Source organism: Alexandromys fortis, unplaced genomic scaffold, assembly GCF_014885135.2.
Source record: "Alexandromys fortis isolate MF-2015 unplaced genomic scaffold, M_Fortis_MF-2015_v1.1 scaffold_517, whole genome shotgun sequence".
Classification (NCBI taxonomy): Eukaryota; Metazoa; Chordata; class Mammalia; order Rodentia; family Cricetidae; genus Alexandromys; species Alexandromys fortis.
Window position 1 is genome coordinate 38,683 of NW_026068401.1, and position 26,965 is coordinate 65,647.

Here is a 26,965-nt window from a genome sequence, read left to right on the forward strand (position 1 = left end):
TTTTTTTTTTTTTTTTTTTTTTTTTTTTGGTTGGGAGACTTATAGGTCTATTTAATTTGCTTATCTGGTCTTTATTTAACTTTGGTAAGTGATACTTATCCAGAAGATTGTCCACTTCCTTTAAGTTTTCCAATTTTGTGGAATACAGGCTTTTGAAGTATGACCTGATGATTCTCTGGATTTCCTCCATGTCTGTTGTTATATCCCCCTTTTTCTTTCCTAATTTTGTTAATTTGGATATTTTCTCTCTCTGCCTTTTGGTTAGTTTGGATAATGCTTGTCTATTTTGTTGATTTTCTCGAAGAACCAACTCTTTGTCTCATTGTTTTGTTGTATTGCTTTGTTTTTATTTTCTTGATTTTGGCTCACAATTTGATTATTTCCTGCTGTCTAGCCCCCACTGGGTAAGTTTGTTTAATTTCCTTGTGTTTGTGGGCTTTCTGAAATTAGTGTTGTTGTTGAATTCTAATTTTAAGTCATGGTGATCAGATAAGATACATGGGGTTATCCCAATTATTTTTGTTTTATCTGTTAAGGTTTGTTTTGTTACCTAGTATGTTGTCAATTTTTGAGAAGGCTCCATGAGGTGCTGAGAAAGTATATTCTTTTATGTTTGGGTCCATGTTCTATAGATGTCAGTTAAGTCCATTTGAGTCATAACATGTGTTAGTTCCCTTATTTTTCTGCTAATTTTGTCTGAGAGACCTGTGAGTATTGCGTGTTAAAGTCTCCTACTGTTATTGTTGGGAGTTTAATGTGTGACTTAAGCTTTAGAAGTGTTTCTTTTACATATGAGGGTGCCCTTGTATTTGGAGCATAGATGTTCAGTATTGAGATTTTTTTAAAATTTATTTATTCATTATATATACAGTATTCTGCCTGCATGTATGCCTGCATGCCAGAAAAGGGCACCAGATATCATGACAGATGGTGGTAAAATATGTGGGTGCTGGGAATTGAACTCAGGACCTCTGGAAGAGTTGTCAGTGCTCTTAATAGCTGAGCCATCTCTTCTTGATGGATTTTTCCTGTGACTAATATGAGATTTCCTTCTTTGTCTCCTTTGATTGATTTTAGTTTAAAGTCTATTTTGTTAGATATTAGGATAGCTATACCAGCTTGTTTCTTCGGCCCATTTCATTTGAAATTTTTTTTCCCAATCCATTACTGAAGGATATCCGTCTTTGAGGTTGAGGTGTTTCTTGTATGAAGTAGAAGGATGGATTCTCTTTTCTTATCAAGTCTTTTAACCTGTGTCTTTTTATAGGTGAGTTGAGTCCATTTATATTAAGGAATATTCATGACCAGTGATTGTGCTTCTGTTATTTTAGTTTTCTTTTTTGGTGGGTGATGTTATTTTACTGTGTGTGTTTTTCCCTTCTTTGGGACTTGCTGCTGTGAGATCATCTATTGTCTGTATTTTTGTGGATGTAGCCAACTTCCTTGGGCTGGAGTTTTACTTCTAGTACTTTGTGTAGGGCTGGGTTTGTTGCTAGGTATTGGTTAAATATGGTTGTTATGGAATATCATGTTTTGTCTGTCTATGGTGATTGAAAAGTTTGCTGAGTATAGTAATCTGGGCTGGCATCCAAGGTCTCTTAATGTCTGCATAATGCTTGACCAGGACCTTCTGGCTTTTACTTTCCATTGAGAAGTCAGATGTAATTCTGATAGGTCTGGCTTTATAAGTTAGTTGGCCTTATTCCTTTGCAGCTCTTAAGATTCTTTCTTTATTCAGTATGTTTAGTGTTTTGATTATTATGTGTCAAGGGGACCTTTTTTTATTGATTAGTGTTCTGTAAGCTTATATCTTCATATGCATATCTTTCTTTAGGTTGGGTAAGTTTTCTACTATGATTCAGAGCTGGAGTTCTTCTCTTTCTTCTATCCTTATTATTCTTAGGTTTGGTCTTTTCATGGTGTCCCATATTTCCTGGATATTTTGTGTTAATCTTTTTGTTAGATTTAATGTTTATTTCCTCTATTGCATCTTCAGTGTTTGAGATTCTCTCTTCCATCTCTTGTATTCTGCTGTTCATGCTTGTATTTGTGGTTCTTGATCATTTTGTCATAATCTGTGTCAATAATCCCATTGGTTTGTGTGTCCTTTATTGTCTCTATTTCTGTTTTTAAGTCTTGAATAGTTTCTTTCATCTGCTTGATTGCTTTTTCTTGGTTTTCTTTAAGGGATTTGTTGATTTCTTCCAATATTTTGTTTGTCTTCCATTTCTTTGAGGGAATTTTTCATTTCCTCTTTAAGGGCCTCAAACATTCTCCAAAAGTTATTATTTTCTTTTGCTTCATCAATATTTGGTCATTCAAGTCTTGCTGTTTTAGGGTCACTAGTTTTTATTGGTGTCGTGTTGCTCTTTGTGGTGTTGTGTGTCTTCTTACCTTGTCTACCCATCTTTTCCTCTGATTGGTGTGACTCTGGTGGTCAATCTTCCAGGTTCCAGTACATCCAAGGCTCAGATAGTTGTTCCTCGTGGTGCAGTCAGGACCATGGTTCCAGTCACCCTGGAGGATACTCCGTATTCCTCAGGGTTTCTCAGAGCTCCTGTGGTTCCCTCTGCTCCAGTGGAGGTGGTTGTCTTGGGCTGGCTCAGGCAGAGGTCACTGGCTCAATCCTGTTCTTATGGAGGACACTGCCTCAGGTTGTTTCCAGCTGATGTATCTGGCTTAGGACTGCTCCCACAGATGTACCTGGCTTGGGTATGCTCCCTCAGAGGTTCATGACTTGCACCCAGTCCCGTAGATGTCTCTTGCTTGGGCTTGTTCCCTCAGTGGTTGCTCCCTTGTACCTGCTCCTGCTTCTGGCAGTGGTTGCTGCCTTGATCATGCTCCCATCAGGGTAGCGGCCTTGGGCCTGCTCCGATGAAAGTCACTGGCTCAGGCCAGCTCTGGCAGAGGTCTCTATAGGCCTGCTCCCGTGGGGGATAGCCACCTTGGGCCTGCTCCAATGAAAGTCACTGGCTGAGGCCTGCTCTGGCAGACTTCACTGCCTCAGGCCTGTTCCCACAGATGTCCCTTGCTTGGGTCTGTTCTCAAGGAGGTCCCTGACACACCAATAACTGAAATTTTATAACATACAACTTCAAGGCTTTAGGTTTCAAAAATATACATTAAAAAACAGGGAACACAATAAGAGGCCCACAGACACCAATGATTTGTATGGCTGTGGAGAAATCTATAATATCAGACTCATGTTGTGATGGAGGAGGGTCATCTTTCTATCTGTTGTTTCATTGGTTAAGTAATAAAGAAACTGCTTGGCCTCTGATAGGACAGAAAATTAGGTAGGTGGAGTAAACAGAACAGAATGCTGGGAGAAAGAAGCTGAGTCGGAGAGTCACCATGATTCTCCCACTCCAGACAGACGCAGGTTAAGATCTTCCCTGGTAAGCCACCTCGTGGGCTACACAGATTATTAGAAATGGGTTAGATCAATATGTAAGAGCTAGCCAATAAGAGGCTGGAACTAATGGGCCAGGCAGTGTTCAAAAGAATACAGTTTCCATGTAATTATTTCAGGGCATAAGCTAGCCGTACGGGTGGCCGGGTGCCGAGGATGCAGCCCCGCCACTCCTATTACAACAATGTTGTAAAAGGGACAAGGGAATATAATATCCAAAAACTGAGCCACACAAAGTCAAAAAAGCCAAACCTACAATTTTGGGGTAACAATCACTAAGAGATAAACTGTTCTCCAAATTTAAATAATCAGGCCATCTTGGAGATTAAAACTAAGAGATTGGGACTATTTTGAACTCAGAAAAGATAAAAAAATACAGGTTATTTGGAAGTGTCTGGTCAGGGAATGAAATGTATTTTACTGTTTATGCTGGTTTTATGAAAGCCTGCAGCTGTGCTGATAACATCAAAAAATTGTGGTGGTTTGAATTAGAATGACGCTCTTAGGCTCAAGTTTGTCTGCATGGTAACAGATGGTGAAATAATCTGGGAGGGATTAAATGGTGTGGCCCTATGGAAATGTGTCATTGGGGAGATCTAAGGTTTCAAAAGAGTGGTGGTCTCTGCTTCCTGCTTGTGGACTAAGGTGTGACCTCTTAGCTAGCTGTTGTTAACACCATACTTTTGCTCTGCTATCATGGGACTCTAATCTTCTGACTTTAAATCCAATTAGACACTTTCTTTTATAAATTGGTTTGGTCATGGTGTCTCACAACAGCAACAGAAAAGCAACTAAGACACATACTTTGTGTGCTATACCTGTGCTGTGCATATCTAAGTACTTGCTTGTACTTGGTAGTGTTGGGATTGACTTTTTGTTTAATGTCTGTCCCAGAGAGTAAATAAATCTATTAGCGAGCACAGGATCTACCTGAAGAATATGATGGGGTCTTTCAAATAAAGAAAGAAAAGAATGATAAAAAGATTTTTTACAAGGCTGCTCAATACTTCTTAATATGAAGCCAAGTAAATGTAGTAACAAAAATTATATACATGCTATATGTTACACAAGGATCTTCAACAATGTATGCCAGCTTAGGAATACTAAACAGCAATGATTATATTGTATACTATCTATGTACTATATTATTGGTTCAATGTAGTATTAAGTTCATGGTCCCTAGAGACAGCTATCTCAATGATACAGCTTCTTTACTTACTGGCTACATGACCAGCAGGAAGTTTCATTAATGATGAATATGAAAGGTATTCTATTAATGCTTACTGTTTTCCTGGATCACACATGAATAATATAAGAAGAGAAAAAAAAAGCATGGCTAATGAATCTGAAAAAAAAATTAACTAGAATATTAATTTGTATTGTAATTGTATTCTAAATGGATACATTATTTTATTTAAAGGATTATTAATATGCTACAAAATAACTCAGGTTACATACTCAAAAAAATCACCTCACTATCAACAAAATTACTTGAAAAATAAAGGGATTTAATGAGTTGTTTAGAAGAATAAATGACTTAATGTCTGCAAAGTATTAACTGCTACCACATTAAGAATTCAACTGCTTCCTGAGAAATAGCCCACCTGTCCCCACATCACTGTCTGTTTGTCTACCTACCTATCTATTAAGATTTTACTCATTTTATGTGTATGGGTGGTTTGATTGCATGTATATATGTGCACAAGTATGTGCCTTTTGCCTAAGAAAGACAGAAGAGGGAGTCAGATCCTCTGCAACTGGAGGTATAGATGGCTATAAGCTACCATATGGATGCTGGGAATTAAGGCTGGGTCTTCTGAAAGAGCGTGCACTTAACCACTGACCTATTTCTCCAGTCCCAGGTTCTATATATTTTTAACTTGATCCTCACAGAAGGCACATATACGATCAAACTCCTATACGTTATCCTACTTTTTAAGTAATTGACATTTATGTCTGATTTGTCATGTTATCCTAAGTAGTTTTCTGTAAGACATATGATTCATTTTTAGTTCCTTGATTTTACATATTAATCATTTTTTGATTTGTAATGCATGCTTTTCTGATATTTTCATTTTACATTATTCTTGCAATGTAGATAATTTTATCAAACTGCAAATAATAGGAATTAATGGTTTACCTTAAGAGTATAAATGATTAAATTTCTAGTCATATTTGTACACATCTGTACATATTTTCATGTGAGCTATGTATTCATTTATTAAAATCCAATAAAGAACTGTTGATATCTGCTATTTAAAACATTCTAAAGTAAAAAAAAAAACTATTATCCTATCTAATAGGAATTTTAAAGATGAAAAGCAGACTCAAAAAGCTTGGAGAGTACTTAGGTTCTTTCTGTGGTGTCATGTACTATTTACTAATACTACTAAAATTATTTAACTTTATCATTGATAACTGCCCACCCATCTGCAGAGCATTAAATCACTTGAGGAAAAAAAAAAAAAGTTAAGAATAAACTGAACAAAAAACCATATGCTAAAGCATTTAAATGCTCAATCCAGCAGTCACCAGCCCTTGTTAAACTAAATGGGTCACAAACAGTCACCACTGACAAGGGACAGGTTGGGAAGGAGCACTGATATAGGTAGAAAGAGAGACGTAACAAGTAGAGAGCAAGCAGAATACATTATATACATGTCAAAAACTATCAACCAATTAACATACTAAAATAATGAATTAAAAATAAGTTTGATTAGAGAAAAGGTTTGCAAATTCAAATGCTCACAAGAACTTTTTGTTGTATTAGCACGAGAACAATGCAGGGAAAATAAAATATATACTCAGAACAGGATTGTTCTGTTTTGCTACATTATGAAACAAAGAGTTTATTGACTAAGATGGACTGAATGTAAAATACAATATGCTAATCTTTTATACATTAATTTATAACCTCCTGAATGACCCTATGTATTAATTCTTATTTTTATTTTTCTAACTTCTTTGTCAATAGTGAAGAGACCTAGGTATGAAAAAGGTAAGTGAGTATCTAAGGTCACATGACTACTAAGCAGTAGATCTGGGATTTAAATTAGGGCATATATATTAAGAAACTAAGTATTTAGTCATTAACTAGACAGATGCTTATGAACAAAAAGTCACATTTATAAGGATAATGGTTACAAAAAGTTACTGGATGGAAAGCTGTGTTCAAAAGGAGGGAAGACAAAGGTGGCTTGAAAGTCTTAACACTGGGGTCTCCAATGGATGTAAAAGAATGCCTTAGAGGCTATGAAGAAACAAAAAGAGAAGGAAAATTAGACATAACTAAGCAAACAGCTAATTCAAGACTGCTGGAGCATCCCTGGCCAAGGACATTGCATACTGCGTTCCAAATTCAAAGCAAAAACATCACACAGGTAGGTGTTCAGTCAGTAGCAAATTGCAAGAATTGCTTATTAAATAAAGTTTAGCCTATAAAATTTACTATAATGGCAGTACAAAAGGTCTTAAATTACATGTTCATAAAAAGCAGGTTTTGAATTAATGATTAAAATTGAAACAGAGCAAGGCCTTGGGTTCAGTTCTCAATTTAAAAATTGTAAATGTGGCTGGAGAGATGGCTCAGTGGTTAAGAGCATTGCCTGCTCTTCCAAAGGTCCTGAGTTCAATTCCCAGCAACCACATGGTGGCTCACAACCAGCTGTAATAAAAATTGTAAATGCAGTATAATTTCCATTTTGATTCATATATAGTATCTTTTCCTGTTGTTACCAAATTTGTTGAGAGATTAAAATCCTACTTAATTTTTACTCTAGAAGTGGACATAATGCTGAAGTGAAGATTTGAGTTTACTGCAGTATAACTAAGAGGCCTGACTACAAGATGTCAGAAAAGATAATCTATCTTTCTACTGGCCAGTAGGCAGTTGGCACAGTACTATGATAATACATCAGACCTTTACCTTATACATCAGAAACCCACTATCATCACGGCAATCCTTGTTCCTCATTCTCCTGGAGGTTGAGATTATAGGCATCAACCACTGGGATATGGCATGGACACAACTGAAATTATATTGTCCTTGGTCATTTTCTATAAATTCAGCTTCTATTTTTGTTCAACTAGTTATTTCAAACAAAGCTGACCCCACATGTACCCCACCCCTACTCAGAAGAGCTCAAGGAAGTAATTTTAAGGAACTTTGGGAATGGTGTCCCGGGAAAACTTATTTTTACAGCTGAAGCTTAAGATCCCTATTCAAACATTATTAACCAACTAGTTCTAATTAAGGCTTTTAATTAAAAACTAAAAATTACTATAGTATGATCAGGGGGCAGTGAGTATATTTGTAAAATACAATGTAATTTTCCATATATAAAATCTAAAGTACAGATGGGGGTAGAGTACCTGAAAAAGTCGCTACAAGCCGCCAACACACACCGATGACATGGGATTATTTCTTCTTTCACGACTATGTTGAAATCATAAAAGATATTCTGTTCTCTAAAACTCTGTAGTACACTTAAAATTTTCTGTCCATGATCTTCTGATGCAAGGAAATTCTTTTCAGATGAGATTCCATTCCATGAGTTTTGTTCATTGAAATCATATGAATTAGCCATATCCAATTCCACCTGTTCTTAAAACTGGAATAAAAAAAAATTAATGTTGTATAAAGCTAATGAATTTTTCAGACTTAATTTGCCCTCTTCAGGTTGGCAAAATAGCTTATCAGGTAAGAGCTCTTGCCTTGCAAGCTTAGTGACCTAAATCAGGTTCACACAAAGACCCCACTTAAAAGTGGAAGAAGAGAACTGACTCCATAAAATTATCTCCTGACATCCACATGCTTGTCACACACACTTAATACTAAATAAAATGATCATAAAAATGTACTCATGGTGTGAAATTATAATATTCAATAGCAGCAATAACATAACAGTACACCTTACTTTAAACATGTTTTTACAAATTTCTTATTTAAATTGATAAATATATAATTAAGGCTTGATATCTATGGTAATAGGATTGACTGTACAGGCTGTATGAATGCCTACCCTTTTTAGGCCTTCACTACATGCCTCATCTTATTGTTATTAAACAAGTATTATTCCTGAAGCAGTTCTTCTTTTAGGGTACAATATACAGTCTGTGTTCTTTTATGCATAATCTTTTGGGGAAAAAAATCAGGACTAAAATGCTGAAGCAGACATGCCAGCTTCATGTCTTCTAACTCTAATCTGAACCCTCACAAAAGAACTGACTTAAGAAAAAAAGCCTCCAGAGTTTAGTGGTATCAGTTGATTTATGGCTGTGATGGTTTAATTGAAAATGGCCCTCATCAGCTCATGAAGGGTGGCACTATTAGGAGGCGTCACCTTGTTGGAGTAAGTATAGCTTTGTTGGAGGAAGTATGTCACTGGTAGGTGGGCTTTAAGGTTTCAAATGCTCAAGGCAGGCCCAGTGTCACTCTCTCTTCTTGCTGCCTAGCCACTGGGATTCCTGGCTCCTTTCCCAGCACCATGTCTTCTGCCTGTGTACTGCCATGCTTCCAGTTATGATAAAAAAAAAAAAAAGTGGACTAAACCTCTTAAGTGTAAGCCAGTCCCAATTATGAGTTGCTGTGGTCATGGTGTCTCTTAACAGCAATAGAAACCATAACACAATGATCATTAGAAAGGTGACCTATTTGAAAGCAGAAGAAAAAACAGCATACTAATACTAGTAATACTGTAAAAAGGTGTTCTAAATATAAGGTAAAGAATGTAAAACATCAGGAGGCCAGAGAATCATTAACTCCCTAAATAATAAACTCAGGTCCAAACACACAAAAAAATTAACACCAAAAATTAAGAAATAAAACAGGAAGAAAGACTGAAAACTTGGGAAATCAGAGAAATAGGGAAACTGATTCCCTAGTATCTCTCTCTTGTGGTTCATTGCCTTAAAATCCCTTGATTCCTAGTGGCTTAGAACAATTTAGTCCTCTCAAGGGTACTGAGGGCTTAACTGGAACTTCTTGCTTGGGTTTTCACAGAACTGTAGAGAATCTAGCTATGGCTGGAATCACCTAAAGTCTGATATCTTTAATACGGCCTCTTTTAAGGAAAGCCATAAATAAGAACTACTGAGCTGGAAGGTGGTGGTGGACATCTTTAATCCTAGCACTTGGGAGGCAGATCTCTGTGAGTTCAAGGCCAGCCTAGTCTAGGATAGGTTCCAAAGGAACACAAAGAAACACTGTCTTGAAAAAAAAAAAAAAGCAAAAACCAAAAGAAAACCACTGAGGAATTAGAAGTGAGGTGAAGAGCATTACAATGGGTTTAAATGAAATGGGAATAGTTTGTAGAAAAAAAAATTTTTTTTTTTTTTGCTTATGTTGATGGTGGTGGTGGTATGCCTGTGCCAGAGTAGGATAGACTCAGGTATTCATCTCTCGACTTCCACCTTTTGGGAGATGAGTTTCATGTTATTAAATACTGTGTACATTGGGCTAGCTGGTCCACTAGCTTCTTGGGATTGTCCTATCTCTACCTCCTATGTCTTTTTAGGAGCACTAGGATTACAGACCCACTTCACATGAGATAGGTATACAAATTGAATTCCTTATGCTAGCATGACAAGTGCTTTATCCACTAAACCATCTCTTTGGTCTGTGGTCCCTCAATTATTCTTTTAAGAAATCCAACAAAGTTAAGGTAAGAATAAGTAAGTACTTAGAAATTAAATATATATTATATATATGTATATATACATATACATATATATATATTTGTTTTGGAGGGAGAAACATGGAATATATTAGTACACAAAGAAGAGAGGGTATGTATGAAGAGAACTTTTAACAATAATAATAGTTTAAATTCAGCATCTACATTCATACCTAAATTAAAAATTCTGGACTTTTATACAATAAACTAAACAACATTTTATATATATAAATATATAAATTCCACTTCTGTTAAGCAGTACACATTGGCAGACAAACAAATGGTTAGAACTTCTGTAGTTGTTTAGTGATACAACCCTGACAGTACCAGTGAGAGACTAGGAGTTAGACTCTCTGACAGACCAACAGATAGGAAGAGGGGTCATGGTTAGGTAATAAAGGCAGCAAATTTTCAAGATGGCTGGTCCCTTCCTCACTCTTCTGACTTGGGAGAAAGCCTGGCAGCTTAAAACAAAGGCCCTATACAGGCTTTTGTGTCAGCCTGAAGATAGACTGTCTCACAAGTTCAAGATGATCAAGACAGGTTACACAACAGTTGTAGGCCAACCAACCATCATATCTTTATTCAAACTGACTCCTGCCTTGAGAGACCTGGATAAATCCAGTCCCCCCTCCAGCAGGAAGAGAAGATCAAAAATCTAGGATTAGCTGGTTTAGTGACTGTTTCAGGAACTGGCTGAAGATAAAGTTAGATTGTAATCTTGAGAATAATCTTGAGAAACAGGGAGTCTCCCCCTTGTGACTATCATTGTACTGTGTTTTAGGAACTAGCTGATTATGACCTTGGGAGTGGTCCTGAGAGGCAGGGAGTTGCCCCCTTGTGACCCTCACTGGATTTTCGGAATTTTCTATGACCCTTTTGGATTACTGGGCTGTGGTTTCTTCCCTTAAAAACTCTTTCTCCAGGTCACTTGGGGTTGAACTCTTCCCCTGCGTGGGTTATGAGTCTCGGCCCCAGTGCACTAGTTCCCATCTCATCTCATCATTAAAGCCTCGTGTGATTGCAGCAAGAACGGTCTCTCATGAGTTACTGGGGGGNTGGTTTGAATAAGAATGCCCCCCATAAGCTCTTAGTCATCGGGGAGTGACATGACTTGAGAAACATTAGGAAGTGTGGCTTTGTTGGGTATCGTAGGAAGTGTGTCACTGGGGGGGGGGGGGGCTTTGAGGTTTCAAAAGCAGCGCAAGCTCATCCCAGGGTCCCTCTCCCTGATGCCTGCAGATCCAGATGTAGAACTCTGAGCTACCTCTCCAGCACCATGCCTGCCTATGTGATGCTCCCTGCCATGATGATCATGGACTAAATTTCAAAACTGTAAGCCAGCACCAGCTAAATGTTTTCTCTCGTCATAATTGCCTTGATCATGGTGCCTCTTCTCTGTGATAGAACAGTGAACAAGACAGTGGGGATGGAGAATTGTCCAAGGTAATAAAGCAAATAGTTGCAGAACTGAACCTAAAAAGCAGCTCCATCCAGGACTGTTTCTGCCCCTCCCCCATAGCATTTAAGACAGCAGGGAGGGTCTTCTCCCTCTGTCAGCCTGGTAATACCACTTCCCCCTTGTCCTCCAACAGAAACTTGCTCAACTCGAAAGGAATGAGCAGGCTCGGGAGTGTTTCCTGTAACTAAATTCAAGGACACAGCCACAGCCATTCAAGAAGAGGAAGGTGAGAAGAGGGTGGGAAGGGTGAGGGGGAAGGAGGACATCCAATCATTGCTGCTACTTTTGTGAGTTAGCGTCAGGCAAGCCCTGAAGGACATTTCCAAGGGATGGCCTCGTGGAGGATGCAGATTTGCCAAGGACAAGATCCTGTCGCACACAGGAGGGCAATGCCCGGGAGAATGTCTGAACAGACAACAGAATGCCTTCTGGTGTATACAACAACACAGAGGAGACCTGAAGACACTGGCGTAAGTGGAAAGAAGGCAAACACAAACAATCACATATTATATAAATCCATTGATGTGGCATTTCCAGAATAGACAAATCCATAAAGACAAAAATAGATTAATGGCTAATAGGGAATCGAAGAAAGGGCAGGGTGAAGGGGAGAACCAACCATGGAAAGTTGTCTTTTGATCATCTGTGTGCCCTGCCCCACATACAAACTCATAAATAAAAATAATATAGGAGCAAGATGCATATTTATATGCTAGAGGGTGTGTACTCAGCATCATGTGTCCCACGGCCAAGCAAGGGGTTTTCAATTACACCACAACTACACTGAGTCATGTGTTGTTACTGTTTCATCTTGCTTTGTTTTGGAGACCAAAGTGTCCCTCTAGCTTGAGTTGTCCTAGAACTCATTTTAAGTCCTTATTGCCTTTCCATCCCAGGAAACTTCAGACAGGGGACCCTACCAGCATTGCTAACTTGCCACCATCTTAGGGAAGGAGGAGGGAGAACGGGCCGCTCAGAAAGAATGGCAGGAGAAAGGTATTTTTACATCTTGCTGCAGCTGTATTCTGTTGACAGATCTTACTAGAACCTGGGGGGTCATCAACTTGCAGAAACCAAGGAGCTCCTGGATTCATCTTGCTGGCTGGCTCCCACCAGAACTGGCTTTGCCACAAATGGGTGCAGTCAGGTGAATGGCATCTCTCACTGGGACTGAGCAGTAAGTCATGAGGAGTATTTCTGGAATGACTGGAAATTGATACAAATAACAGAAAAGCAGTCGGGGTGAGGACCTGACCCGCCCAAGCCACATCATCCTCAGGTTCCTGCATCGCTGGATTTCTTTCCTTAGAGAACTAAAGGGGTTCACCCAGGGTGTGACTCAGTGGCGTTGCTAGCCTAGAGCGCATGAAGCTCTCAGTTCAACTTCTAACACCACAATAAACAAATAAACTTCAGTACCAAGAGACTTTATCTTGCATCTCTCTTTTCTGGCGAGATGTCTATACGTGTTTCACAGTTGCCAGGGGTGTGGGATGTGGGGCTTGCGTAGGTGGTGTGTGAATAGGGCTTGGGCAGTGACAGCATTATGTAAGATACTGGGCTTTGGAAGATGACTCAAAGCCTTTTAAAGTATTTGGTGTCAGCATTTTATATAAATAATGGGTGAGCATTTGTGTTTTAGAGAATCACTCAAGTTGAATCCAAAGATCTAGTTGGGAGCTGAGCACGGGATAAAAGGCACACTCCTAGCTGGGCCTAGAGACACACACCTTTAATCACCCCAGGGCTCGGGAGGCAGAAGCAGGTGCATCTCTGTGTGTTTGAGGCCAGCCTGACCCAGGAGGCAGAAGCAGGTGCATCTCTGTGTGTTTGAGGCCAGCCTGGTCTACAGAGTGAGTTTCAGAACATCCAGGGCTACATAGCGAGAGGCTGTCTCAAGAAACAAAACAACAGAGACAGGTTCCCAAGTCAGCGTAAAGTCTAACTTGAACTAAGATAGCTACAGCCTGCAGGTTTGGATTATTGTTAATCGTCTTTCCAGATCTAATAGATATTGTTCTAAATAGAGGGACTCTAGGCACACAGAAGCCTGTGGATACCAGAAGAGGGCATCAGATTCCCTAGAACTGGAGTTACAGCTGGTTGTAACAAGCTGCCATGTCAATACTAGGAACTGTACCCAGGTCCTATAGAAGAACAATCAGCACATTTAACAGCTGACCCATCTCTCCAGCCCCCACAGTTCTCTCTTCTATCTCTTTTCATTAGCAATCAGTTCCTGGTGTGTTTCACATTCCTTTAATTTATAAACTATGTTTTTATTTTTATTTTTTTAATATTTATTTATTATGTATACAATATTCTGTCTGTGTGCATGCCTGCTGGCCAGAAGAGGGCACCAGACCACATTACAGATGGTTGTGAGCCACCATGTGATTGCTGGGAATTCAACTTAGGACCTTTGGAAGAGCAGGCAATGCTCTTAACCTCTGAGCCATCTCTCCAGCCCCAATAATAACTCTTTAAGACTGTTATTGACAATGCTCTCTGCAAAACAATAAGCAAGTTGAGGTTCAGATTAAACAGTATTCCTAAGAATACAGAATGCACTCTGGTCTCTTAAAAAATATCCTTTTCCCAAGGTCAGGCAAATTAGACAAAGGCCACTAAACCCTCAGAGGCTTAAAGAAAGGTCTAGATTGTTACAAGGGAATCATTCTCCTTATCTAGGAATTTGTGGCTTTTCCTTTAACTTGTCAAGGTCACTGCTAGCCTCTAGGCCCCCTCCTTCCTGTGCACACAAGCCGCACCCCAGTTCACAAGCCTCATTTCTCTAGTTCCCATTTAACCCTGGAAATCTATCTCCAGTCCTTTCACCTTGCTTTCTGGGAGGCAGTCTTGACCTGTAGAAATAACTCCCACCTCCCAGTATCCCCAAAGTGTGGCTACTTTTGTTTCCTGCACCCATTTTCATTCAGTATAGAAACAGGCTTGTTCACTTGAAGTTCATACTGTCTAGAACATTCCCATCCTCCAAAATCAATGCCAAACTTAAAGAGTAAGTAGCTCCTTTAATCCCAACACTTGGGAGGACAAGACAAGTGGATCTGAATTGGAGGCCAGCATGGTCTACAGAGCAAGTTACAGAACAGTCAAAGCAACACAGAGAAGCCTTGTCTCTACAAATAAGACAAATAAACAAGCAAATAAACAAAGCAGTTTTACATATAAGATCTTCATAAGGCAATGCTAAAAAAAGTTGCTACAATAAATTGAGATCAATTTTGAGACAGGGCCTCACAATGTTGGCTAGCTTTGAATTGAAGGAGGCTTCTGCCTATAACTCTATTATAACATGATTGTCTGAGCTAAAGGAACTCCAATATCCCAAACTATAAAAGGCAGTCCATAGTCCAGAAATGAGCTCAACCTGAGGATTTGTATTAGCTAGATAAAAGCCAGCATTCATCAGGAACTGTTAACCCGGTTCACATCTGTCATTTCCCTTACCTAGGAGAAGGAACATATGGCTACCTATCAGCATATCAAAAGAACATGCTGGTCTCAGGTTCCTTCAATATCTCCTGTACCTTTCATATATTTCAAAGTCCACACTAGCATCTTAGTCCTTCTCATCTCCTAAACTCCCTCCAGCTCATGGGCTTCCCTTCCCTCAGAAACTCCTTGTAAGACATTTGAGGTACAGGAGAGGCCAGGCCCCTCCCCTGAAGACCTCCCACTGCCAGGTTCTACTCAAAGAATACTCTAAATGTCCTAATGGCGGCACCCAGGCTTCACCCAAGAGAGTAAAAGGCCCAAACTCTACATGCAAAATCCTACCAATCTCCACCTTGGAAAGTTTCACCCTGAAAAGGTTCACTCCTCACCCCACCCAGAAGAAATTCTATATAAGATCTACCTTTTGCTCAGTTCTCTGCTGTTTCTCACCCAAGTAGAGGCAGCCCCTCCATTGGTTTTTTTTCTCTCCCAATAAATCTCTTTTGTGAAGTTTGTTTTGTGCTGTGATATTGTGGTACTCTTTGGCTTCTCATTGCCAAGTCACCTTCCCATCAGAGATGTAATGCTTACATCTTTTGCTGAAACCTGGGATAGGCTCTCTTAGTGCCTGCATTTCCCTTCTGGGTCTAAGCTGCACTGGGACCCTAGCTTCATCTCCAGTCCACCCACAACAGACTTCAGGCTCACCAATCTTTTGGTATCCCATTCACCAGTGGCAATTACATAAGTTTCCCCTTTGGTTGGTGTAAACATTTCCCAATCTGAGGAAGTGACCATTGAGCATCTGGTACTTCTCTGGCACTCTTGGAGGTAGAGGTACCTGTAATGGTAAAAGTAAAATGCTGCAGATCCCTGGTGGCAGGCCATGAGCTATGTGGGGGGTCACAGTAAGCAGGGGGGTCACAAGAAAAGCCAGTCCCAGGCACAGATAACACCTAAGACCACAAGGAAAGACAGACAGATGGGGTACACCACGAGGACACAGCACAGGTCTCCAAAGGTGGCTGGTTCTGGGCAGCGAGCCACGCAGTAAGCAAGAAACAGAGACATGGATTGGAATGCCATGCAGGGTGAGGTTGGATATTTATTTAGTGGGTTATGGAAGGAAGGGGAGAAAAGAAAAGCAGAGAGGCAGAGAGAAAGAAGAGGGAATGGGGAGAAGCTGCCTCTTCGAGAGGAAGATGGAAAAGGAAGGAACTCAAGCTGGAAGTGAAGATCAGCTTGCTTGGCAGAAGGGGGATGGGAATGGTCATAGCTTGTCTCTTAAAGGAACAGGACATATCATTACATTCCCATCTCTTTTTTATAATAAAAAGGCGGCAGGTTAGGCACCACAAGTTAAAAAAATTGGAACAGTGGATTCTCAAGACTGCTTCCTGTTTATTTGTGGGCATCGTCTTTGAGGGGGACCTGAGAAAGTTGGATGATGGTCAGAACCTGGCATAGCTGGTTTCTTTGATCCTGTCTGAAATTTGTGGTAACAAAATGTCTAGTGTTTTTTATACCTGTTTAAGGTATTGGCAGAAAAGAGGATAAAGTTACGTTTTGGAAAATAAAATTATTAGGACAAGAGAATTGAGAGGGGTATACCTGACCTGTTTAAGGTGGATCTTTCAATTTGGCTCCCTGGAATTCACAAAAATTCTTTGGGTTTGTGAAAACAGAAGTTTTAGATATACACATTGTATAAACAGTAGCATATTTATGTCAAAATGACTGTGACAGATATTTTTCCACAATGAAAAGTATCTTTAAGACTATGAAAGGCAGCGGGAGAAAAATTTAATAGCATGCACTTGTTCTCATACCTTTATAACCTGCAGGTACACACCTTAATAACTTGTATTTGTAATTTGCTGAAATTTGTTTGATGAGGTTGTCCTTTTAAACTGACAAAACCTCTCAGCTGTCAAACTGCATCAGAGATCTTTGAGAAGGATAAAATTTTACTTGAGTTATTGATTTAAAAACGACAGAGAACTTACTTGGTTGGCACCTAGAGCTACTCTTCAGGGTCCTACATGGTCACGGAGGTTTGTATTTGCCTTCTGCTGTTTAGTGCAGGGCCTGCCAGGATCCAGAAGATTTGGTGGGCTAAGAAATCTGTAGGAAAACAAGCCTACCTTGATCTAAGCAACTAGGCTGTCAATTCCAGTGACTCTGTCCACTGTCTAGAGGTCTTCAATTTAGATGAAAGGCAGTTTTCCCCAGTGGTCAGCACTTGGCAGTTGAAGCAAATTGTGGATGAATGTTATTTTGTGCCCATTTGTCTTCTGTCTTCTTTGAAAGAGATAAGAGTGTTGCTGCTAGGGGCCAACCTGTCTCTTTTTGTTATAAAAAGTTTTTTAATAATTAAATATTTAAACACCACATTCCCTAGACTCTGAGCAGTTGAGGGCCGTTTATCAGGTATAGCTACAGTATAGAATCTGCCTGGAGAGCTGGGCCCAAGCTTGACTGTACTAGCTTTCAACTTAACAGGTAAGATTTATACTTATAAAACAAGAAGAAAAAAACTGCTTGCAATAGAAGGTTAATGGCAGAACTGACAATAATAGAGAACATCTTAATATATTTTAAATTAGGGTTGGATTAAATAGAAAGTATTTTTGTAATAGACTTAAAAATACATACCAACTTAAAATATAAGACCTATTGTTTTTGTAGTCTGAAATGAGATGCACTGAACAGACAATTTTAACATTAACAGTAAACATAGGTGCATTTAAATTACATGTATGAACACATACACACAGAGTGAACAGAAATTGGATAAGTAGATGCTCTTGGTCGGCCCTACCAAAGGCATGCCACTGCACAAAACACACATGCAACAGAGTGAACAAGAGGAAATTTAGAGACAAAAACACAAGTAAATTGGGGGACAAGGCAGGGTATACCTCAGTAAAGATGGCAGGACTTGATCACCTAACTTGGCTCTCAGTTAAGATGGTGGTGAATTCACCTGATCTCAGTTAAGATGCTGATAAGGTCACCTGACCTCAGTCAAAATGTTAGTGGTCACATGTTGTATGGAAAAGCCACTCAGTTAAGATGGCAGTGAATTCAGCTAACCTCAGTCAAAATGGCAGTGGTCACATGTTGTATGAAAAAGCCACAATTTTTGAGCTGCAGAGATTTTAAGTTTAATAATAAGAGAGAGGGAACTAGAGACATGATCTGCCTTGTTGCTGAGCCATCATGCCACAAGCTATGGCAGAAAGCAAAAGGCTGGAACTGAAAACAGTCGCCCCATGGATCCTGACCAATCTTGTTGGCAGCAGTAGCGGTGGCAGAGACAGTTTGAGGAAACTCTTTTCATTTGCCTGTGCGCTGGCAGTAGTTAGAAAGCTTCCATAAAAGTGGAGTGTGTGTGTGTGTGTGGGGGGGGGGTGATGACACCGGCCAAGTAAGGTCCCCTTAAGAGACAAATGCCGCCTACTCCCTCACCTGTCTTCCGGGACAAGTGGATCTTCCTTCCACTTCCATCCTGAGCCCCTTCCTTTCTGTCTCTCTCCCGAAGAGGTAGCTTATCTTCTCCTCTTCTCTCCTCTCTCCCTATTTCTGTTTCTGCTCTTTTCCCTACCTCTCCCCTTTCCCCTTCCATAACCCACCAAATAAACACCACTTTCTCTTCATGGCATGCCTGTCCATCTCTGTCTTTCACCCATCATGGCTCCTCATGGGACTGGCTGACCCACCAAGATCCCTGCCTGGGACCTGCTGCTCCCCATGGCCCTATGTTGCTGGCCCTCAGGGAATGGCACCGTTTTATTTTTACCATTACATTTGGTGCCCATGACTCGGCCAGGTTCTCTCCACATTCTCTACTTGGAACCATGAGCTTGGAAATCAGGTTTCTTTACAACAGCTCCCCAGTTCTATCTGCCTGAACACCGACCTCTACACATACCAGCAGCTTCACTGGTGAGTTTTCCCCTTTTAGTCAGCTTAACCATATTGCTCCCAACCACAGCCTTCATGGCTACAGTTGAGCCATTCACTGACATTCATCTATGGTTGCTTCCCACAGCTATGATTAGATGATCCAGGGTAGTCCACCCACACTAGCACTGCACATGCTGAACATTAAGTTCACTCTGGGGCCTGGAGTCCCTTGGATTATTCTTCCTTTTCTTTCGGACCACTCATAAGTAGTCCCCACCATGAAAGACTACTTGGAGTGGCCTCTAGCCGCTCTGGATTCTGAGTAGCCTGGACGGGAGCCAGTCAGGTTCATCAACACCCAACCTGTAGAGAAAAGACATTTTCCCCTAGGCTTTGTAGAGCCATTGCTCTCTAGCCTCTGGCTTCCCAGTCGCCTGGACTGGGGCTAGTCAGCTTCATTAACACCCCTCCTGTAGACAGATGTTCGTCTACAGGCCTTGCAGTGTTCATTTGTTGTTTTCATGGGTTTTCACATTTTCAGCTCTGGAATATAAACCCTGAAACTATCAGCCACCCACCTGTAAACACTGTTGGTGTCATGCTGGCTCTGCTTTTCTTCAAACTATCCCGGCCACCACTACCTCTGGTCCTGTGGAAACTGACAATATTAGTTGGGTCCTCCAGGCAGCTGTTTACAATTCTAACCTTTGTTCCCCACCATAGGTTTTGGTGCATCGCATGGCAACAGGGTGAATCACACCTCTAGATCACTCTTGTTATGTTTAAAATTCCTGCGGCTCAAAAAATGTGGCTTCTCCATGCAACATGTGACCGCCGCCATTTTGACTGAGGTGAGGTGACCTTACTGCCATCTTAACTGAGGTCAGGTGACTTCACTGCTATTTTAACTGAGGGTCAGATCAGGTAACCAAGTCCTTCCAGCTTTACTGAGGTATTCCCTGCCTGATCCCCAGAGCTGACTCTATTACATGTGTGTTTTGTGCAGTAGCATGCCCAATATTCTTCTCCACCCAATTCCTGTTCACTGTATGTGTGCAAACATGTAACTTAAATATACATATGTTTACTGTTAAATGTTATAATTGTCTGTTCATTGTATCTCATTTCAGACTATAGAAACAATAAGCCTCATGTTTTAAATTGGTATATACTTTTAAGTCTCTTACAAAAATACAGTATAATATATATTAAGCTGTTCTCTACTATTGTCAGTTCTGCTGTTAACCTTCTATTACAAGCAGTTTTTTCTTTCTGCATTTTATAAGTGCAAATCTTACCTGTTAAGTTAAGAGCCAGTCCAGTCGAGCACAGACCCAGCTCTCTAGGCAGATTCTATACTATAATTAGAACTCATCTATATCCGTTAAATAGCTCTCAACTGTTTAAAGATCTGGGGAATATGACATTTAAATATTTAACTATTTAAAGACTTTTCACAACAAAAAGAGACAGGCTGGCTGCTAGCAGCAGCACTCTATTTCCTCCAAAGAAGACAGAAGACAAATGGGCACAAAATAACATCCATCCGCAATACGCTTCAACTGCAAAGCACTGACCACTGGAAAAAACTGCCTTTCATCTAAACTGAAGATCTCCAGACAGTGGACAGAGTCACTGGAATTTACAGCCTAGCTGCTCAGGTCAAGGTAGGCTTGTCTTCCTACAGATTTATTAGCCCACTGAATCTTCTGGAGCCTGGCAGACCCTGCACTAAACAGCAAAAGAAAAATACAACCCTCCATGACCATGGAGGACCCTAAGGAGTAGCTCTAGGTGCTAACCAAGTAAGTTCTCTGTCGTTTTTTTAAATCAATAACTCAAGTAAAATTTTATCCTTCTCAAAGATCTCTGATGTAGTCTGACAGCTAAAACTTGGGTTTTCACAAACCCAAAAAATCTTGTGAGTTTCAGGGAGCCGAATTGAAGGATCCACCTTAAACAGGTCAGATATACCCCTCTCAATTCCCTGGTCCTAATTTTTTTCCCCTAAATGTAACTTTGTCCTCTGTTCTGCCAATGCCTTAAATGGGTGTAAGAGACACCAGAGATTTCCATACCACAAACATCGGACAAGAGACCAGCTATGCCAGAATATGACCAGTCCCCAGCTTTCTTAGGTTCCCCTACCCCAAGATGATACCCACATATAAGCAGGAGGCAGTCTTGAGAATCCGCCGCCCCAATTCCTTTAACCTATTGTGCCTAACCTCCTGCCTTTTTATTATAAGAAAACAGTGGGAATGTAATGGTTTGTCCTGTCCTTTAAGAGACAAGCCCTGTCTACTTCCTTTCCTTCCCATCAAGGCAAGTGAATCTTCCTTCTGCTTTCAGCCTGGGCTCCTTCCTTTCTGTCTCTCTCCCAAAGCAGCTTCTCTTCTCCTCCCTCTCTCCCTTCTTGTTTGTCTTCCTCTCTCTCTGCTCTTCCCCTTCTCCCTCCCTCTCCCCTTTTCCCAACCCTTCCATAACCCATTAAATAAATACCCATTTTCTCTGCATAGTGTGTCTATCCATTTCTGTCTCTCAGACACTGTGGCTCTTTGTGAAACTGGCTGAACCCCTATGGTTTCCTACCTGCCACTGCCCTAATCTACCCACAGTCGCCTGCTGCCCCCCACCCAGGGAACGGAACCATTTTATTTTTACCATCATAATAACACTAGAGTTGGTAGTTAAAAAGCTATACATAGGTACTCTTAAAAGAAACATGTGGCTTGCTGTCATCTTAGCTGTTGTCCCCTCATTTGGGTGTCTGATAGTCATATTTTCTAGGGTTGGAAGATGATTTTGTCATGTCACTCATACCCAGCTTGATTAAAAGTGTCCACATGACATAAGCCAACCAAGAAAAAAAAAAAACTTCATCTAGCTGTGCAGCCTAAACTAGATGATGCCACTATTTTCAATCACACTAACAAGCCTCAGTCCACAGTCCCTCATCTTCCTCTCCAGCCTCTCTAGCATCCCCATCTCCCTCCTCAGCAACAGGCTGCCCACCCAGTCAGGACTGAAGATGTTTCCAACCAGTAACCCTGAATGGAATTACAGTAAACAAATGGGGCATCCTTGCTAGAGATTAATTTGCAACTTGCATCCTCGCTGGTCTTCACAAGGCCACCCTTAAAGTGGTAAATCATGAAAAAATCCAAGAGGTCATCCAGGACAAATATGAAATCCCATCTCAATTCCTACACTGACTTACAAAGGTTCTCATAATATACCAACCTGGATCCTGAGACCTTAGATGAAAAACAACTCCTTATAATATACTTCTCCCCAGAATTTTCCTACTATTAGAGCCTAATTTATACATCTAAAGACTCCATGACTCCACATGCAGAAGTCTTAGCAATGGCTTTTAAGGTGTACCAGGAGAGATGAAAAAGCCTGAAAGCAAAAATACCTGATTCTGGCTAAAGCCTTTCAAGGGGCCAATAACAACCACATAGGCTCCCTGATCTTCCAAACCCCTTGAACCTCAGATTCCTGTTACAAAGGCAGTTAGGAAGGTCACAAAACCCAAGCCTGTCTGAACCCATGCAAATCACTTGAACCATCTTTAAGGTGTATCAAGAAGGGTACACGGGGTATTTACTGGTCTCATGTCCCTTGAGGCATGGGGGCATCAAGCCTAGGTGGCCCTTCAGATGACCTTCTAGATCTGGCAATGGACAACTGAGAGGCCTGTGCTCCCTTGGTCTGACCACTGCCATCTCTGACTGGAAGCCTTGGCTAGATATAGTATCAGGGTGACTTGGCTCTCTTGTAGACACTGGGACCACCTACTTAGTGGAGTTTTAGGAACCCACCTCTCTTTCTTGTTCCTCTATTGCCAGAGCAGGGAAACAGTCTCACGAAACCACACCAAATATCACCAAGGGTCCATACCCACTCTCTCTGCACAGTCTCAGGGGACTTGAGCCTCTTAATTTTGACCTCTAAGAAAGACTCTTCTGTAACCCATTTCTTCCTCCTTTCATACATCCATATTCTTGGGACACGCGGTAGTGGTGGTGGGGAGATTATGACAATGGAACCTACCACTTGTTTCAGGACCTCTGACTAATCAACTCCGCAGTGGTTCCCCTTTACCCCACAGTAGTAGCCCCTTATACTCTCCCCTCTACCATCCCCTCAGATACCTCCCACTTTTCTATCCTAGCCCCCAAAGGCCTCTTTTCCATACCTCTTGTTCCCCAGTCAAAAATACCTTTGCCTTTACTTGGACTGACCAGGACACTCATCTTTCTGGACAGTCCTACCCTAGGGTTCTGGAATATTCCACATCTATTTGGCCAGGCCTAACTTATTAAGCCTCTGACTTATTCTCTCCCAGCTCTGTTCTGGAAGTCACAGATTCTCTATGCCCCCCTTGCACAGAATTCTCTCTTGCCTTCCAGCTCCCACTTGGAGTTTATAGAAACTCCCTCCAGCAGAGTTTGTTTTGTGACCCTTCCTCTCTTCCCCCACAGACTTCGGTTTATTAAAATCTCACTCTGATACTACAAACTTCTTGGTCTTAAAAAATTTGGTGACCTAAATTGGCATGTTTAATTTTCAGTGGTGGCAACTTCTACCACTGCACTAACAAATGATCTGAAAATTTTTTATAGCTAAAATTGCTCTTTTCTTTCTCTTCCTAACATATAGAAGGATAGCTCTTACATATAGATGTTTATTGTTCAACAGACCCCGCACCTTTAATCAAGAGCTTGTCCTAATAGGGTCAAGAATCTATATCAGGCTACCAAAGGCTGATTCAGTTCCCTATAACTTCCTTGTTTATCTCTCCCTTACCGGGACGTATCCCCATGCTTACTTTTTCTATTTCTGTGTGATAATTCCTGTCCTGAAAATAAAAATTAAAAAACCACATCAAACAGGGTTTATGATCAGATTTAAAAAACAATACTTGTTTAATAAAATATTAAAGCTGTACCTCCATGTATTCATACAGGAAAGTACTTCATACTGTAGCCAAACTTTGTAATACGAGTCAACTAGGTGGTAGTAGTTTTAAAAAGACATGAAGGGGTCATGAAGAGAAAGTGAGACTTGGCACCATGCGGCAGGACTGAAGTTCCTAAAGAGAGCCCAAGTGAAGCTACTAGGGAAAATGCACTCCATTTGCAATGAGGGTTGAAGACAGTGTTATGGATGTCTAAGAATCCAAAAGCTTCAGTAAGTTCCGAGGGTCTAAGAAAGTGTATAAACGTCTGAGGATACAAAAGTTTAAGTTCTGAAGGTATAGGAAAGTATTTTAAGGCATGTAAATGAAAGTTCTGAAGGCACAGAAAGTGATTTAAGGTAACACAAACTGTTGCAGATTTCTCCCCCACACCCCACGCTACTGTTATATTAATGTTTCAAAGGTTTAGGAAACCTATACTTAATTGTTCAAGAAGACTACTCACATGGTGGGGTATTGAGATTATTCACAAGCATCTTGCCAAAGGGAAATACTTGTCCCTATTGAAACCTAAATTGATGTCTAAAACATCTGTCCCCTGCACTTGCTCTCTCTATGACCAAACTAGAGATTATTGTGGATGTTGACCAGAGACTTATGAAGGATGTCCTTATAGGTCCTGTAAGAGATATGATGCATAAAAGTATTCTACCTTTTATGCAAAAGAACCATTATTTTATATTCTAATTAATGTTATTTATAACACCCCAGATGGGATCCAGGAGTCTTGGTAAATTTTACTACAGCATTTATCACAGTCATCCATTAAGTAAAATCAAAATATAGAGGTAACACATCCCATTCTCTCACCCCTAAGTATAGACAGGTAGAAGAAGTGGTCCAAAGGTCCTCAGAGGTCCTTACATCCCTAATAACATCCCTCTTTGATGACACTAATCACACCTCCCTCTCATTTCAAACCTTAACTTATCAGCTATTGAATAATGATCTGCCTGACTGCTTTGGAGAATACTGGTTGTATCCCTCCTGGGTCACACTTATGACCATTTTTTGTGGCCTTAGTCATTATTAGACTTTCTCACAAATTCTTAACTGCTCTAAACCAAGTATCACTACCACCCTTTATCCCCCATCTCTCTCCTTAGTATCACAGACTGCTTTAACTCTTTAGGAACATGGTTTGTGGGCACACTGGACTTGACAGACTGCAATAATTCCTTAATTATTAGTACTATCACCCAGCCCCTATGCTCAAACATTTACAGTGCCTCAATTCTCTGTGGCACCTACATTTATCACTGCCTGCCTGCTGGGTGGTCTGGGACTTGTGCCTTGAAGCTCCTGTTTCCAAACTAGAGGTGGTACCTTGTAGTACAATTAATAAAAACCCAGGGACAGAAATTGGGGTTCAATATGAAGGTCACAAAAACAAAACAGCCACCCACTGTCTCTTACCTCTACCTCAGTCCAAAATGGTGATGCTGCCTCCAGGAATCTCAGAATAAGACTGTCTGTGAGAGCTGTCTCCTCCCATCTTATATTCATTTCTAGGGCTGGGATTAAAGGTGTGCATCACTACCACCTGGAGCTATGTCAAACTAGTGTGGCTACTGGGATTAAAGGTGGAGTTCCTGTTCCTGCACTGAGGCTACCCACCCAGAGAGGTGAGTGTGCACCCGCTCAGCCGGAGGGGAGTGCACAGCACCTCCACCTCCTGCTGCAGGGGCTTCTTGGCTCCGCACAACCTTCCCCCCCCCAAGTTCACTCTTGTCTGCGGGGTCCTTCGAACTCCAAGAGTCCTGTCCCTGGTTTCACTAAGCCTGCGAGCAGCAAGCTAGGCCTTTCGTCTGCGAGGTCCCTGGCCAGCAAGGGGCCCTGATCCTGTACCAGAAGATCCATTGGAGTGACTCTGATGGAAGAGATGGGCGGGTGTCAATACAAGAATTCCTCCAACAATCTGAAAAACAACATGGTAACACCAGAACCCAGCAAACATACAACAGGAAGACTTGAACACCCTAATCCAGAAGAAGTAGAAAAAATTGACATTATGAAAACAATAGAGTCCCTTAAACAGGATGTGAAAAACTCCCTTAAAGAAATAAATGAGAAGAATAACAAAAGGTATGAAGAATGGAGTAAATCCGTAAAAGATACCCCAGGAAACCAAGAAAAAACAATCAAACAGATAATGGAAACAGTTCAAGACTTGAAAATTGAAATGGAGGCAATGAAGAAAACAAAAACCGAGGGCCAGCTGGGTATGGAAAATCTAGGTAAACGAACAGAGATGACAGAGACAAGCATAACCAACAGAATACAAGAGCTAGACGAAAGAATCTCAGACTGAAGACACCATAGAGAAAATAAACGCACTGATCAAAGAAAACAGCAAATTCAAAAAATTCTCATCACAAAACATTCAGGAAATATGGGACACAATAAAAAGACCAAACCTAAGAATAATAGGGGGAGAAGAAGGGGAAGAATTACAGCTCAACGGCCCAGAAAATATATTCAACAAAATTATAGAAGAACCTTTCCCAACCTAAAGAAGGATAATCCTATGAAGGTTCAAGAAGCATACAGAACACCGAATAGACTGGATTAAAAAAAAAAATCCCCTCACCATATAATAATCAAAACGCAAAACATACAGGTCAAAGAAAGAATATTTAGAGCTGCAAAGGAAAAAGGACAAGTAACTTATAGAGGTAAACCGATCAGACTTACACCTGACTTCTCTATGGAAACCATGAATGCCAGGTCTTGGATAGATGTACTGCACAAACTAAGAGACCAGGAATGCAAGCCCAGACTGCTATACCCGGCCAAGCTTTCATTCACCATCAATGGAGAAAACAAAATATTCCAGGATAAAAACAAATTTAAACAATATGTAGCCACAAATCCAGCCTTACAGAAAGTAATAGATGGAAAATCACAAACCAAGGAATCCAACATTGCCCACAATAACTCAAGACATCTAGCGACCCTTCACCAGCACAACTCAAAGAAGGGAAACACACAAACTCTACTACAAAAAAAAAAAAAAAAAACACCGGAGTAAACAACAATTGGTCATTAATATCACTTAATAT

At 40.6% G+C, this 26,965-nt stretch overlaps 1 protein-coding gene across 3 annotated transcripts in view; it reads right to left on the reverse strand.

Annotated features, from left to right (window-relative positions):
• The window catches only part of Kbtbd3 (kelch repeat and BTB domain containing 3), a 45,574-nt gene that overhangs the window by 9,637 nt on the left and 8,972 nt on the right, over positions 1 to 26,965 (reverse strand). Inside the window, exons 1-2 of one of the 3 annotated variants that reach the window (XM_050133183.1) lie at positions 19,495 to 19,541; positions 7,784 to 8,022 (exon numbers count right to left, since the gene is read on the reverse strand). In XM_050133183.1, coding sequence (XP_049989140.1) covers positions 7,784 to 7,998 — 215 coding nt within the window. In that variant the 5' untranslated portion in view covers positions 7,999 to 8,022; positions 19,495 to 19,541. Of the gene's footprint in view, positions 1 to 7,337; positions 7,441 to 7,783; positions 8,023 to 19,494; positions 19,542 to 26,965 lie in introns of those variants that run through there. The other 2 variants (XM_050133184.1, XM_050133182.1) reach the window with 2 other exon arrangements.